The 15666-nt window shown below is 40.1% G+C and overlaps 1 protein-coding gene across 2 annotated transcripts in view; it reads right to left on the reverse strand.

Moving 5' to 3' along the window:
* Window positions 1–15370, reverse strand: part of CDC5L (cell division cycle 5 like) — a 56131-nt gene extending 40761 nt beyond the window's left edge. For both annotated transcript variants that reach the window (XM_036927393.2, XM_036927392.2), the window contains exons 1-5: window positions 15190–15370; window positions 12842–12945; window positions 11278–11439; window positions 3689–3816; window positions 2230–2329 (exon numbers count right to left, since the gene is read on the reverse strand). In XM_036927393.2, the coding sequence (XP_036783288.2) occupies window positions 2230–2329; window positions 3689–3816; window positions 11278–11439; window positions 12842–12945; window positions 15190–15234 (539 nt within the window). In that variant the 5' untranslated portion in view covers window positions 15235–15370. The remainder of the gene's footprint in view (window positions 1–2229; window positions 2330–3688; window positions 3817–11277; window positions 11440–12841; window positions 12946–15189) is intronic.
* Between the last annotated feature and the right edge of the window lie 296 nt (window positions 15371–15666).

A 15666-nucleotide genomic window follows, 5' to 3' on the forward strand; every position in this document is an offset into this window, starting at 1 on the left:
CAAACTGCCTGTGAGAGCAACCAGATGTCAGATTTAACAGATTTCAAAGAAGCCATTATAAATATGCTCAAAGAACAAAAGCAAACTATGATTAAAGAAGTAAAGGAAGGTATGATAAATATGTTGCATCAAATAGAGACAATCAATAAGGAGATAGAAATGATTAAAAAGAAGCAAATAGAAATTCTGGAGCTGAAAAGTATAAAGCTAAAATGAAAACAACACTAAAGGGGGCTCAATAGATTTGAACAGACAGAAGAACTAGCGATCTTGAAGACAGATGGATAAAGGTTACACAATCTAAAGAAAAGAAAAAGAATAAAGAAATATGAAGAGCCTCGCAGAAATGTGGGACCTCACTGACTGCACCAACAAACACGTGACAGGAATGGGAAACAGACAAGGCAGAAGAATAAAATATTCATAGAAATAATGACAAGAAATTTCCCACATTTATGGAACACCATTAACCCACACATCCAGGAAGCTCAGTGAACTCCAAATATTTAGATAACATAAGGAAATCCACAGACAGAAACATCATACTAAAAATGCTGAAAGACAAAGACAAAGAGAATATCTTGAAAGCAGCAAGAGAAAAACAATTCATCACTTACAAGGGACCCCCATAAGATTAACAGTTAATTTCTCATCAAAACACTATATAAAGCATGGCCCAATTTTATACAAATGTTACTGTGCATGTACACACACATAAACATATGTCTATACTGAGAAAGGTTTGGAAGGATACATTTCAATAGTAAAGCAATTTCACTCTAAATAAAGGCAACGAAGATTTCACATGCTATTCGAAAACTTCTACAATGTAATGCTAAATGAATATAAACAAGCTATTTAGCATTTTATCAACCACACCCCCACAAGAAAATAGTACAATACTAAAGGAAAGGTATATTACTTTTATGATCAATAAAAAGCTTTTAGTTATAAAACAGATCTGTTATTTAGCTTTAAACACCCTGCACTACATTCTGTATTCAGACCAATCTAGTCTATTACAAGATACATGTACAACACAAGTTATAAAGATGTACAAATTCTACAAGAAAATCTACAGGAAGTGTAGGGGCAAATTTAAATCTGCAAATATTCATTTAAAGCAAGCAATGCCAGCCATACTTGGGAGATTTTTCATATATGCACTTGCCACATCCCCAACCGACTCCACATGGTTAAAAGGTTCAACAAATTTAGTCCCCAACCATGGACAAAAATGGAAGAGTTAATTTTTCTCAACTTTACTCACATTGCTTAACCCAAAATATGCATACAGAATGAAAAGTAACTGAGACTGGACAGAAAACTTAGCACCTCCTCTTGGTTTCTGTTTACTGTGTCAGGCCAGTCATACTCCCACAGTGTTAACTCTTCTGGGCCAGTCACTGGCCAGCTATGACAACAAGCATCCTCAGGCATGAAAGACTCCTCCATCCCAAGATCTGGCACTGAAAGCCATTACTGAGGAAACCATCAGCACAATGCTAGTCAATGCTGGGGTGCACTTTCCACCCTGGGACCAAAAAACGCAGCTGTGTAAGCCAGAGAGGTTATTTCACTGCCTGAAATCCCAAAAGCTAATAAGCTCTTAGACAGTTCAGGCTTCCCTTTATCCACTTCATTTTAGTTTCTGGGCTATTAGGAATTATGTCAATCATCGATCTAACCAAAAGGAAAAAGGAAAGGGAGAAAACCTTGAGCAGAGGTCAATAGTTCATTCCACTCATGCTTTAAATGAAAGTATCAATGAGAGCCTAAAATTTTGGTGGATGCTCATTAACTTCCTCTTTGTTCAGCCAAGTTTGCAGTTCTACAGCCAGTGTCTGCCCAACACTAATCGAGGACAGCAACTAACCGGCAATCATGCAAGTCACACAGACTTGTGTCCTCGTGCCATCTGACTCCAAGATGGCTACAACAAATGAAACTCTCCTATGCTAACAGAAAAAATCCAGCACATCAAGTGAACTATGTGGGCATTCCTCCTGCCATGTCCTACAAAATTTTTAAAAATACGTATTTTTTTCTATTCTAAAATGCTTAGGGAAAAAAATACATGACTTTTCCAAAGTAATAAGAAACTGAAGACTATTAGCTTAGTTGGAATTGGGCCATTTAATCATACACCCAAAATGGTTGATAAATCATGAAGTTTTACTGAGCCTAAGCATGCACAGATTGTTCAATTATGGATGGAAACAACGATACCTTGCTTCTTCCAACTGTTTCTCTCTTGCTTTCCTTTTGGCTTTCTTTCCCTGAGTATTAGCCAGGCGCGCTCTAGCTTCAGAAAGCATCTCAAGTTCATCTGCAAAAATAAAGAGAAGGAAAACTAAGCTCTTCTCCAAAAGAGCAAGGTATGAGAGACATCCCCTAGTGCTTAAGATGAGAAAAGCCATAAACATAATCATTATGTGGTGTAGCATAATGGAACAGCTTGGGTTTTAAAGTCAGAGAAACCTAAATTTAAAACAGGCTCACCACTTGCTAGCTGTGTAACCGTGAATAAATTTACCCTACCTGAGCGTGTTTCAGACTATAAAATGGGAATAAAAATTCCTATTTCATAGGAATACTTAGAACTAAATAGAATGAAATAGGTAAAGTATCTAGCAAGTATTCACCAAACAGTGTCTGTAATTATCCTTCATTATCATCAACTAGCTAGCATAGCACAAACTGTGAGATATTATAAAAACTACTATTTAATTATATGGGAACTGATAATATTCATTACATACACCCTTTTTCCTCAGAACTATTTCTCTCCTCCAATACATTCTCCATGGCTCCTCAGAGTAGAATAGTTTTCATTACTGATGACTTACAGCAATTCCTTTACAAGGCTGTCCAATGGAATCACAAGGTAACTTTTAAAAAAACTTAGATTCCAAGATTACCGCCCCCTCAACTTACTGCGATCTCCTGGGGAGGCCCTAGTATCTATATTTTTAAAAGGTCACCATGTGGCAATGATGCAGCCAGGCTAGACATACCTTTGGGAACCATTACCTTTGAACTTTAAAATTTTAAAAACAACAAATATTCACTGAATGCTTCATAACAACCCTGTGAGGTAAGACAGATATTTTGACTCTCCAACTGGCACAAAAGAGAATCAAAGCTCAGAGAGATTATAATCTGCCTAAGATCTAACAGCTAGTAATAAGCAACAGACACAGATCTAAGACACAGTTCCTGATTCTAGACTCAGCATCACAAAGAGGCATCATTAAGTCTTCTTCATAGTACTGTGGTATGCCTTTTCACAAAGAATAGATTAATTGCCTGGAGTCAAAGATGTCGTTCATAGGAGGAGTGGAGCCCAAAATCTTGATTCATTGTCTCTCTTCACAGAATGCGAATTAAGAATACAGAATCCTCAAGAGCTTACACCTCTAGTCTCCAGGAAATCTGTCTGGGAGTATTACACTGCTCCATTTATTAAATGAATTAAAAAATTAGAAGATAAAGGGACACTGTCCAAAAAGAGCAATTCTCTATTAATAGAAGACTGGGCACATTTAGAAAGAGATCTAGAATAACAACTGCAGAGAGAACTGGAATTCTAAAAAGTCAGAGAGTTTAGAAAGGAACTAAAAGAGTTAAAAAGAGGCCTGAGAGATCTATGGTTACCAAAGTAAATTCCTCACAAGCATACACTTACCCTCATCCATATCAATTGGATCAGGCCGTGCTGGTTTTGTTTCTGGATTTGGATCTATTTCTCCAGGTTTAAGTTTTCGTGGATCATCTGTTGTTTCTTCTTCATTATCTCTTTGAGCAGCTTTATCCCTAGGAAAGAGCCCAGAGGAGTCAGCCACACTATCACAACATTTAGTCTTAGAAATACCAGGTTTCCTAGCATCGGCACTCTTTTATTTTTCCCCAAAAAAACCCAACTGATGGGCATTAACAAAATAAAAGCATTTTCTACTATTGCTTCACTTGAAAGGGATGATTAAAATTCACTCTAATTTCAGTGGGTTTTCCCATTCACAAGGAGATAGAATCCAGGCAGCTCCTTAATCACAAATGCAATGCAGCCATACAAATAAAAAAACCGAGGGGCAGGAGCCAAGATGGCAGTGTGAGTAGGGCAGCAGAAATCTCCTCTCAAAAACCATATATATTTTTGAAAATACAACAGATACAACTACTCCTAAAAGAGAAACCAGAGGATACAGTACAATGGCGAGGCTACATCTACATCTGCAAGAACTCAGCAACTCATGAAGGGGGTAAGATACAAGCCACAGCCCAGTGGGACATGAGCGCGCCCCTCACCGCAGCTCACTGGCAGGAGGAAGGAAGTTGGAGCGGGGAGGGAGTGGAAGCACAGGACAGCTAAATAACCAGCCCTAGTAATCCACACCAGGAGCACAGACACACATCACATGGTGCTCTGAATATTAGGGAAAAGGAAAAGGAAAATCTGCAAGCAGGTCCCCACAGCCGGCTTCCCTGGGACAAAAAAAAACAAAAAGCAAGTGCTTTTTGAAAGTCTTAAAGGGACAGGGGCCTCACAGCTGGACAGAATCGTCCCGGGACACTCAGCCCAGCAGGCTGGGAATCCTGGGAAACTCCAGACGCCCTAACCCCCTGAGCAGCAACGCAGCCCTGAAGCCCCTCACAGATATAAGCAGCCTGCCATTCGTTCCCTGGGCCGGCGCGGCCCCATCACAGCGGCCGAGCAGCCAGAGAGCGGCCCCGCCCACATAGCTGCCCAGAGTCTCCTCCCGGTACGCAGCCACACTGGCCAGACCCATGGGCCACCACCGGCATGCAGCTGCCTGGCGCAGGCAGAAGAGGCCAGGGCAAGGCGCGAAGGGGTGCCGTTCTCGCAGGAGAGTACACCCGGCACTACTGCCTCTCCCCACAGGGCTCTGGGCTGCCCCAATGGCTGCCCCGCACGCAGCAGCTCAGGGGATTAACCCAGATGCTGCTCCCAGTGTGCAGTAACCAGCACAGGCAGCAGAGAAGGGCAAGGCGACCAGCAAGCAGGAAAGGACTTTGTTCTCCCAGCTGATACACGCGCCACCTGCCTGCAACTACCTCTTTCACCATGAAAAGGCAGAAGAATTTGGTTGAGTCCAGAATTACCCAGACATCCCCCAAGAGAGGGGGCTGGGGAGATAGATATAACTAATCTTCCTGAAAAAGAATTCAAAGTAAAGGTCATAACCATGTTGATGGATCTGCAGAGAAATATGCAAGAGCTAAGGGATCAAGTCAGGAGGGAGAATACAGAAATAAAACAATCTCTGGAAGGACTTAAGAGCAGACTGAATGAGGTGCAAGAGACCATTAATGGAATAGAAATCAGAGAACAGGAATACAGAGAAGCTGAGGCAGAGAGAGACAAAAGGATCTCCAGGAATTAAAGAATATTAGGAGAACTGTGTGACCAATCCAAACGGAACAATATTCGCATTATAGGCGTACCAGAAGAAGAAGAGAGAGAAAAAGGGATAGAAAGTGTATTTGAAGAAATAATTGCTGAAAACCTCCCCAAACTGGGGGAGGAAACAGTCTCTCAGACCATGGAAGCCCACAGATCTCCCAACACAAGGGACCCAAAGAGGACAACACCAAGACATATAATAATTAAAATGGCAAAAATCAAAGACAAAGACAGAGTATTAAAGGCAGCCAGAGAGACAAAAAAGGTCACTTGCAAAGGAAAACCCATCAGGCTATCATCAGACTTCTCAACAGAAACCTTACAGGCCAGAAGAGAATGGCATGATATATTTAATACAATGAAACAGAAGGGCCTTGAACCAAGAATACTGTATCCAGCACGATTATCATTTAAATATGAAGGAGGGATTAAACAATTCCCAGACAAGCAAAAGTTGAGGGAACTTGCCTCCCACAAACGACCTCTAAAGGATATTTTAAAGGGACTGCTCTAGATGGAAGCATTCCTATGTCTAAATAGATGTCAACAGAGAAATAAAATCACACCAAAGAAAACAGACCAACCAAATACTAACTAAAGGCAGAAAATAAAATCAACTCTTCACAAAAGCAGTCAAAGGAAACATAAAAGAGTAGAGAATAAAACACCTAACATATAAAGAATGGAGGAGGAGGAATAAGAAGGGAGAGAAATAAAGAATCATCAAACTGCGTTTACAATAGCTTAATAAGCAAGTTAAGTTAGACAGTTAGATAGTGAAGAGGCTACCCTTGAACCTTTGGTAACCACGAATCTAAAGCCTACAATGGCAGTAAGTACATACCTTTCAATAATCACCCTAAATGTAAATGGACTGAAAGCACCAATCAAAAGACACAGAGTAATAGAATGGATAAAAAAGCAAGACCCATCTCTATGCTGCCTACAAGAGACTCACCTCAAACCCAAAGACATACACAGACTAAAGGTCAAGGGATGGAAAAAGATATTTCATGGAAACAATAGGGAGAAAAAAGCAGGTGTTGCAGTACTTGTATCAGAAAAAATAGACTTCAAAACAAAGAAAGTAACAAGAGATAAAGGACATTACATAATGATACAGGGGGTCAGTCCAACAAGAGGATATAACCATTATAAATATATATGCACCCAATACAAGAGCACCAACATATGTGTAACAAATACTAACAGAATTAAAGGAGGAAATAGAATGCAGTGCATTCATTCTAGAAGACTTCAACACACCACTCACTCCAAAGGACAGATCCACCAGACAGAAAATAAGTAAGGACACAGAGGCACTGAACAACACACTAGAACAGATGGACCTAATAGACATCTACAGAACTCTACATCCAAAAGCAACAGGATACACATTCTTCTCAAGTGCACATGGAACATTTTCCAGAATAGACCACATACTAGGCCACAAAAAGAGCCTCAGTAAATTCAAAAAGACTGAAATTCTACCAACCAGCTTCTCAGACCACAAAGGTATAAAACTAGAAATAAACTGTACAAAGAAAACAAAAAGGCTCACAAACACATGGAGGCCTAACAACATGCTCCTAAATAATCAATGGATCAATGACCAAATTAAAATAGACATCAAGCAATATATGGAGACAAATGACAACAGCACAAAGCCCCAACATCTGTGAAGGCAGTACTAAGAGGAAAGTATATAGCAATCCAGGCATATTTAAAGGAGGAAGAACAATCCCAAATGAATAGTCTAAAGTCACAATTATTGAAACTAGAAAAAGAAGAACAAATGAGGCCCAAAGTCAGCATAAGGAGGGACATAATAAAGATCAGAGAAGAAATAAATAAAATTGAGAAGAATAAAACAACAGAAAAAAATCAATGAAAACAAGAGCTGGTTCTTTGAAAGAATAAACAAAATAGAAAAGCCCCTAGCCAGACTTATTAAAAGAAAAAGAGAATCTACACACATCAACAGAATCAGAAATGAGAAAGGAAAAATCATGACGGATCCCACAGAAATACAAAGAATCATTAGAAAATACTATGAGAATCTATATGTTAACAAGCTGGAAAACCTAGAAGAAATGGACAACTTCTTAGAAAAATACAACCTTCCAAGACTGACCAAGGAAGAAACAGAAAATCTAAATAGGCCAATTACCAGCAATGAAATTGAAGCAGTAATCAAAAAACTACCCAAGAGCAAAACCCCCAGCCCAGAAGGATTTAACACAAAATTTTATCAGACATACAGAGAAAACATAATACCCATTCTCCTTAAAGTTTTTCAAAAAATAGAAGAGGAGGGAATACTTCCAAACTCATTCTATGAAGTCAGCATCACCCTAATACCAATCAGGCAAAGACCCCACCAAAAAAGAAAATTACAGACCAATATCCCTGATGAACATAGATGCAAAAATACTCAACAAAAAATTAGCAAACCGAATGCAAAAATACATCAAGAGGATCATACATCATGACCAAGTGGGATTCATCTCAGGGATGCAAGGATGGTACAACATTCAAAAATCCATCAACAGCATCCACCACATCAACAAAAAGGACAAAAACCACATGATCATCTCCATAGATGCAGAAAAAGCATTTGACAAAATTCAACATCCATTCATGATAAAAACTCTCAACAAAATGGGTATAGAGGGCAAGTACCTCAATATAATAAAGGCCATATATGATAAACCCACAGCCAACATCATACTTAACAGTGAGAAGCTGAAAGCGTTTCCTCTAAGATTGGGAACAAGACAGGGATGCCCACTCTCCCCACTGTTATTCAACGTAGTACTGGAGGTCCTAGCCACGGCAGTTAGACAAAACAAAAAAATACAAGGAATCCAGATTGGTAAAGAACTCAAACTGTCACTATTTGCAGATGACATGATATTGTACATAAAAAACCCTAAAGACTCCACTCCAAAACTACTAGAATATCTGAATTCAGCAAAGTTGCTGGACACAAAATTAATATACAGAAATCTGTTGCTTTCCTATACACTAACAATGAACTAGCAGAAAGAGAAATCAGGAAAACAATTACATTCACAATTGCATCAAAAAGAATAAAATACCTAGGAATAAACCTAACCAAGGAAGTGAGAGACCTATACCCTGAAAACTACAAGACACTCTTAAGAGAAATTAAAGAGGACACTAACAAATGGAAACTCATCCCATGCTCTTGGCTAGGAAGAATTAATATTGTCAAAATGGCCATCCTGCCTAAAGCAATCTACAGATTCAATGCAATCCATATCAAAATACCAACAGCATTTTTCAACAAACTGGAACAAATAGTTCTAAAATTCATATGGAACCACCAAAGACCCCAAATAGCCAAAACAATCCTGAGAAGGAAGAATAAAGTTGGGGAGATCTCACTCCCCAACTTCAAGCTCTACTACAAAGCCACAGTAATCAAGACAATTTGGTACTGGCACAAGAACAGAGCCACAGACCAGTGGAACAGAATAGAGACTCCAGACATTAACCCAAACATATATGGTCAATTAATATATGATAAAGGAGCCATGGACATACAATGGGGAAATGACAACCTCTTCAACAGCTGGTGTTGGCAAAACTGGACAGCTACATGTAAGAGAATGAAACTGGATCATTGTCTAACCCCATACACAAAAGTACACTCGAAATGGATCAAAGACCTGAATGTCATTCATGAAACCATAAAACTCTTAGAAAAAAACATAGGCAAAAATCTCTTGGACATAAACATGAGTGACTTCTTCATGAACATATCTCCTTGGGCAAGGGAAACAAAAGCAAAAATGAACAAGTGGGACTATATCAAGATGAAAAACTTCTGTACAGCAAAGGACACTACCAATAGAACAAAAAAGGCATCCTACAGTATGGGAGAATATATTCATAAATGACAGATCCTATAAAGGGTTGACATCCAAAATATATAAAGAGCTCATGCACCTCAACAGACAAAAAGCAAATAATCCAATTAAAAAATGGGCAGAGGAGCTGAAGAGACAGTTCTCCAAAGAAGAAATTCAGATGGCCAACAGACACATGTAAAGAGGCTGCACGTCACTAGTCATCAGAGAAATGCAGATTAAAACCACAATGAGATATCACCTCACACCAGTAAGGATCGCCACCATCCAAAAGACAAACAACAACAAATGTTGGTGAGGATGTGGAGAAAGGGGAACCCTCCTACACTGCTGGCAGGAATGTAAATTAGTTTAACCATTGTGGAAAGCAGTATGGAGGTTCCTCAAAAAGCTCAAAATAGAAATACCATTTGACCCAGGAATTCCACTTCTAGGAATTTACCCTAAGAATGCAGCAGCCCAGTTTGAAAAAGACATATGCACCCCTATGTTTATGACAGCACTATTTACAATAGCCAAGAAATGGAAGCAACCTAAGTGTCCATCAGTAGATGAATGGATAAAGAAGAGGTGGTACATATACACAATGGAATATTATTCAGCCATAAGAAGAAAACAAATCCTACCATTTGCAACAACATGGATAGAGCTAGAGAGTCTTATGCTCAGTGAAATAAGCCAGGAGGAGAAAGACAAGTACCAAATGATTTCACTCATCTGTGGAGTATAAGAACAAAGGAAAACTGAAGGAACAAAACAGCAGCAGACTCACAGAACCCAAGAATGGACTAACAGTTACCAAAGGGAAAGGGACTGGGGAGGATGGGTGGGAAGGGAGGGATAAGGGGAGGGAAAAAAGAAAGGGGGCATTATGATTAGCATGTATAATATGGGGGAGGGGTCACAGGGAGGGCTGCGCAACACAGAGAAGACAAGTAGTGATTCTATAGCATCTTACTATGCTGATGGACAGTGACTGTAATGGGGTATGTGGGGGGGACTTTCAAGTGATGGGGGGAGTCTAGTAAACATAATGTTCCTCATGTAATTGTAGATTAATGATACCAAAATAAAAAAATAAATAAAACTAAAAATAAAATAAAATAATTAAAAATTTTTTTAAAGCTTGTAGTGAAGAACTAAGATGTTCCTATGATTAACTCACAGCAGTGTGATTATGGGTGATTTTTATTTGCTTTTTTACTATTTTTTCCCAGATTTTCTATGATGAACATGTATGATTTGTGTAACAGTTTTAAGTTACTCATTTCAAATGTATATAACACAAGATATAATTGTGATCAACCACATGAGATTTAGAGTATATAATCCTATAGCTTTAACTCCTACGGCTTTAGTCAGATCTGTAACTAAATGTCCTAAGACAGAAAATGCTGCAAGTTTATTCAGCCTCTTTCAGAAGATACATGGTTGACCCTTGAACCAGTGTAGGGGTTAGGGGTGCTGACAACCCCCACACTTGAAAACCCATGTATAAATTTTGACTCCCCAAAAAGTTAACTGGCAATAGCCTATTGCTGACTAGAAGCCTTACCGATAACATAAAAAGTTGATCAACACAAATTTTCTGTTATGTGTATTGTTTATATTTCTCGACTGTAAATAAGGCCATACAGTATGTATTTGTGTGCCTACACTTTGATAAATTTTAACTTTTTATAGATTTGTACATATTTTATAGTAGTAAATGAAAAATAGACCGTATCTACATATAGTCTGTATGTTCATGACATAATATTTTCTTAATTTTTTCAATATTTCTAGGCAACACCATTCATCTACGAGTTTTTTTCAAGCTGTTGCAAATCTCCAAACATTTTCCCGATATAGTTAATAAAAAAGACTGCATATAGGTGGACCAGTGCAGTTCAAAACTATGTTGTTCAAGGGTCAACTGTACACACATTTTAAAACTGCTTTTGGAGATTCACTTACAGAAGAAATTCATAGTGTTCCAAGCACTGGGCAGCTGTTCTTCCAATGATTGGAGCAATGGTCCTCCACTGAGTTGGCATCAACTTGGCCAAGTGCAAGAGTTTTTCCTCTTCTTCTCTGGACCATTCTGTTTTCTTAATGCTTGGATCCAGCCACTCATACCTATTAGAAAGATACCACTGTGTGCATTAATCAGTCACCTAACATGAATGTCCTATTTACATATTAGATATACTGACTTCTAGTGTCTGAAAAATGCAAGCTCTCATTCTTCAATTACAAAAGCTCTTCTTTCTTTACAACAGAATATTCACTGTTGGTTACCTTACCCCATTCAATACTCACTATCTCACCTAATTCTGGATTTCAATTATGCAATGTTAGTAATGCTTAAAAGAGGTAACTTGACAGACCTGGTCACATTCCTTCTTTCTCAACTATCAATTCTTATCGTTTTATACTTTATTAAAGGTTTTGAAATTATTTGCAAAGAAGACAATACCACCTATTTTTATTGTGTTTCTAGTTTTCATAGCACTTTCTCATACTTTGAGTTGATTCTCATAACACCTTGCCCTATTTCTTTAAGCATTTGACTTATACTCACTAAATGCTTTTCAACATTGTTGCTTTTGTTTGGGTATTTTTTTTTAATTTAAGTAAAACTACTATGTCATCCTCTGTCTTCCTAATGCCCCTCGCAACCCACATTTTTCATCCAGTCTACTGAGCTGGTTGAGAGGCTGACAAACAAGATATAAGCCTTACCAAACACTGAGGCAGGAGCTTAACTCCACTAAAAAAAGCAGAAATCAGAACCACTTCTTCAGGCTGTGGGACCATCTTCCTCTTTGGAGGTTCAACCTCTACATTCGGATCCTTTCCCTTACCCAGGTGCCTAGGAAATTAGGTCATTCTTGTACATTCCAAAATATGATCCTAGAACCACATGGGTCAGGGCTGGGGCCAGATCACTCACACCAAGAAGACATGTAAAGAGCTTACGGTGTCCACTACCCTGTGACTGAAAAGGAGACACTACAGGTGTAGTGTTGGGTTATCATTATATTTTGGGGTAACAAATATGAAATATTTCAACTGTATTAATGAGGAAACTCAACTATCATGAGCTAGACCAGAAAACCATTATTTATCATTTCTTTGGGAAAGTAAGTTCTAAAACAACCAACTTATACACTTTTGGAACACAATTCATTAATAAGCTGCGGTCCATCTGTGCCTGAAAGTAAATTTATTTTATGTTTCACAAAGCACTCTCAAACACATTAACTTATTTGAGCCTTGTTATCTCCATCTGTTAAGAGCCAAGCATTATTACCCACAATTGAGAGAAAACAGGCAGAAAAGGGGATAGAAATATGACTTGCCTAGATCACAGAGGAAGCACCTGACTGCTATGTTTTAAATCTATATTTCTATCTCAGACTCCCTACTTTCTGTTACAACACAATGACCGCTTTCTTTGGTAAGGTTCAAAGAACTGACATTTTCCTCATCATAACTGAAATCCTTTTCTGTGTTCCACTCATTAACTGGTACATACCATCTGGCTTTGCACTGCTTTGCTGATTTTCTGTGAAGCAGGGAGGCAATCCTAGACCACTGGTTTTTTCCATATTTCATTACCGCTGCTTTCAGAATTTCATCCTTAAAAAATTGTCAAAGAAAAACAGTATATTCAACCACAAAGCTCCAAGTGAGAAAAGACAAAATTTAAATTAACTCTGGAAGGGTTATTATGGAAGAAGAGATATAAACACACACATGCGCACACTTTTTTAAAAAAATACAAAATCTTCATTCACTGTAGTAATAAACACCAAGCTTGAATCAGCAAAATGCAAGAATTTAAAAAGAAATCCTTAGAAGGAAATCTTATCCTCCCTTACACACAACCCTCCCACTATAAACTGGGAATGGGGACAGGTCTATCTGAGAAACCCCACTTGACAGAGATTAACAAAAAGTATTCTCCAGTGTGTACCCATCATTCTCTTCAAAATGTTCTTCATATTCATTCATTCGAGAAACATTTCCTGAGCACCTACCTGCCACTAGGTCTTTTGTACTTAGGAAAAGAGAATCAAATAGGGCATATCCAGCCCTCAAGAAGCAAGTCAAGACTCTGGAGAACCCATTCTCCAATCCAGTCCTGCCTCCACCTTACAAATGGCATTTTCTCTCCAGTCCCACAACTCTCACTCTGACCCCAGAATCCACATCTCAGGTCTAACCTAAGAATAAAGTATTTCTCCCCTACTTCACCAGTCAGCTCTGCTTCCAGCCTCCCCTAGTCTCTAGATCCTATTTCACCCAAGCATCCATTCCAATACGGAATTCACCAATCCCAGCAAGCTATGCCACAGATACCAGGGATAACAGAGCCACAGATGTATGCACTTGGGGCATTTTACTTTTAGAATTTTTCTCCACATTGAACTTGAGCTACATGCCTCATACATGAGCCACTCCACCCTACTCTACCCCCCAATTTTGTACACCTGTCTCTCCCCTAGAAGTCATCTCTTCTCCAATTTAAACAGCCTGGTTCCCTCTGCGCAAGCTGTGAGGCAAGGCTGGCACTGAGTTTATTTGTAACTATGCTGCAGTACTGCTATACTTAAACACATCTTCAACTAAGTATATATAGCAGCTATCTACCTTCATTCAGCACATTTGCCAAGGAACCTATTTCATGCTGGTTACTGTCCTAGGTTCTAGGGATCCAAGATCTGGTCCTCTTGCAGTGCTGTTTGCTGGGGAAAAGAAGTATCAACTAGTACTTACTGGAAAACTACTATGTGCCAGACTCTGTTGTAAATGTTCTACATATACTGACTCATTTAATCCTTAAGAGGGTTAGATATTGTCATCAGACCGATTAGAAAAAATGAGAAAGCAGAGATCTGAGAGGTTAAGAACCTTCCCAGCATCACACCGAAGGATGGGATGCTTGCAAAAGGACAAAACGAGCTACAACAAATGGATGAAAGAGGTGCCATGGGACCACTGGGGTTGCGACTAATTTTTACAGAGTGAATGGGCATAAATTCCAAAAAGAGTTTCGAATTGGGTTTTGAAGGATGGCCAGAAAAATGCCACACAGGAGGATGTTCACGGCACAGTATGTAACAAGACACAGACCACAAAAAGGTAAGATACTGTCTAGAGACAAAGTCAGTGCACTCTGAACACATACTGCACTAAAATCTCTATTTTACTCCCTCTCTACTGCCCTTTCGCTCACCACTGGCATTCTCCACTACATTTCTGGTAGCGAAGAGACTACGGTAGACAGTTTGTCCTATCTGGCGTCTATCCAGGCTGTGATGACTGAAAGAGACAGACCTTAGGATCTGTCTGGAGAACAGCCAGGTTACGCTTCAATAATAGTTAACAAGAGGGATGCTTTTTCAACCCTGCACTCAAGCTGCTTCCCTTCTGCAAGGAAGTATGTGAAGAAACAAAGTTAGGGCCCTAGTACTACTTTATTTTTGAGTATCAGCGAGAGGCATGGTGCTCTGAGAGACGGGGTTGCCAGAGAAGGCCAACTCCTGTTTATGTCCTATCTCCGCTCCACACTGTGAGTTCATCTAGGACGGGGGTGGAAATGGGAGGCGGGGGGAGGGGTTGTGGGGGCGTCCTCATTTCAACAAATATTTACTTGAGGGCCTAAGAAGTGCCTGACAGGTAGGTGGTTAAATCACGGTCCCTGCCCTTGGGGTGCTCAGAAAACGCAGGGCCGGGCACAAAGGCCCCGAGGGTGGGCCTCACGCTGTCCCCCACGCAGACCCCACGGGGCAGCCGCCAAGCCTCCCCGACCTCCGCGCGCGTGCGCAAAAGCTACTGGAGGGGGCGGAGGGCAGCGGCCGGCGGGAAAAGGGCACTCACCTCGGTATTCCTCCACACGCCCCCCTTGATCATAATTCGAGGCATCTTGAAAGCGGAGTGTCTCGGCAAGCGGCCGAGAAGAGCTTCAGAAAAGTAGTAACAGCAATGCGACCACGGAACCCAATGCCGCCACTTCCTCCAAGCGCGACCTTCTGCTTTGAAGAGATCTGCGCAGGCGCAGGATGGTGGGGGTAGAGCAAAGTAGCGAATCTCGCGAGAACTCGGGTGGTGAAAGGAAATGCCTTGTTGTCAAAGCTCTAGTCTAGAAAGCCTGATAGAAAACCATCAGACCAGTCTGGCCAAAGCGCCATTCACCACGTGCAAGTACAAAACAGCTTGGAGACTAACATACCATGACTCTGGCGAGATGTCGACGATGGCTCTTGGCAGGGAGCGTAGCTGTGGGACTGGTAATGACGTCACCTAGTGGCAGAGGGGGCTTTCACGCATGTGGAGTTTCAGCCCAGGTGGTCTCAC

The sequence above is a fragment of the Manis pentadactyla genome, chromosome 16 (assembly GCF_030020395.1).
Source record: "Manis pentadactyla isolate mManPen7 chromosome 16, mManPen7.hap1, whole genome shotgun sequence".
NCBI classification, from domain to species: domain Eukaryota; kingdom Metazoa; phylum Chordata; class Mammalia; order Pholidota; family Manidae; genus Manis; species Manis pentadactyla.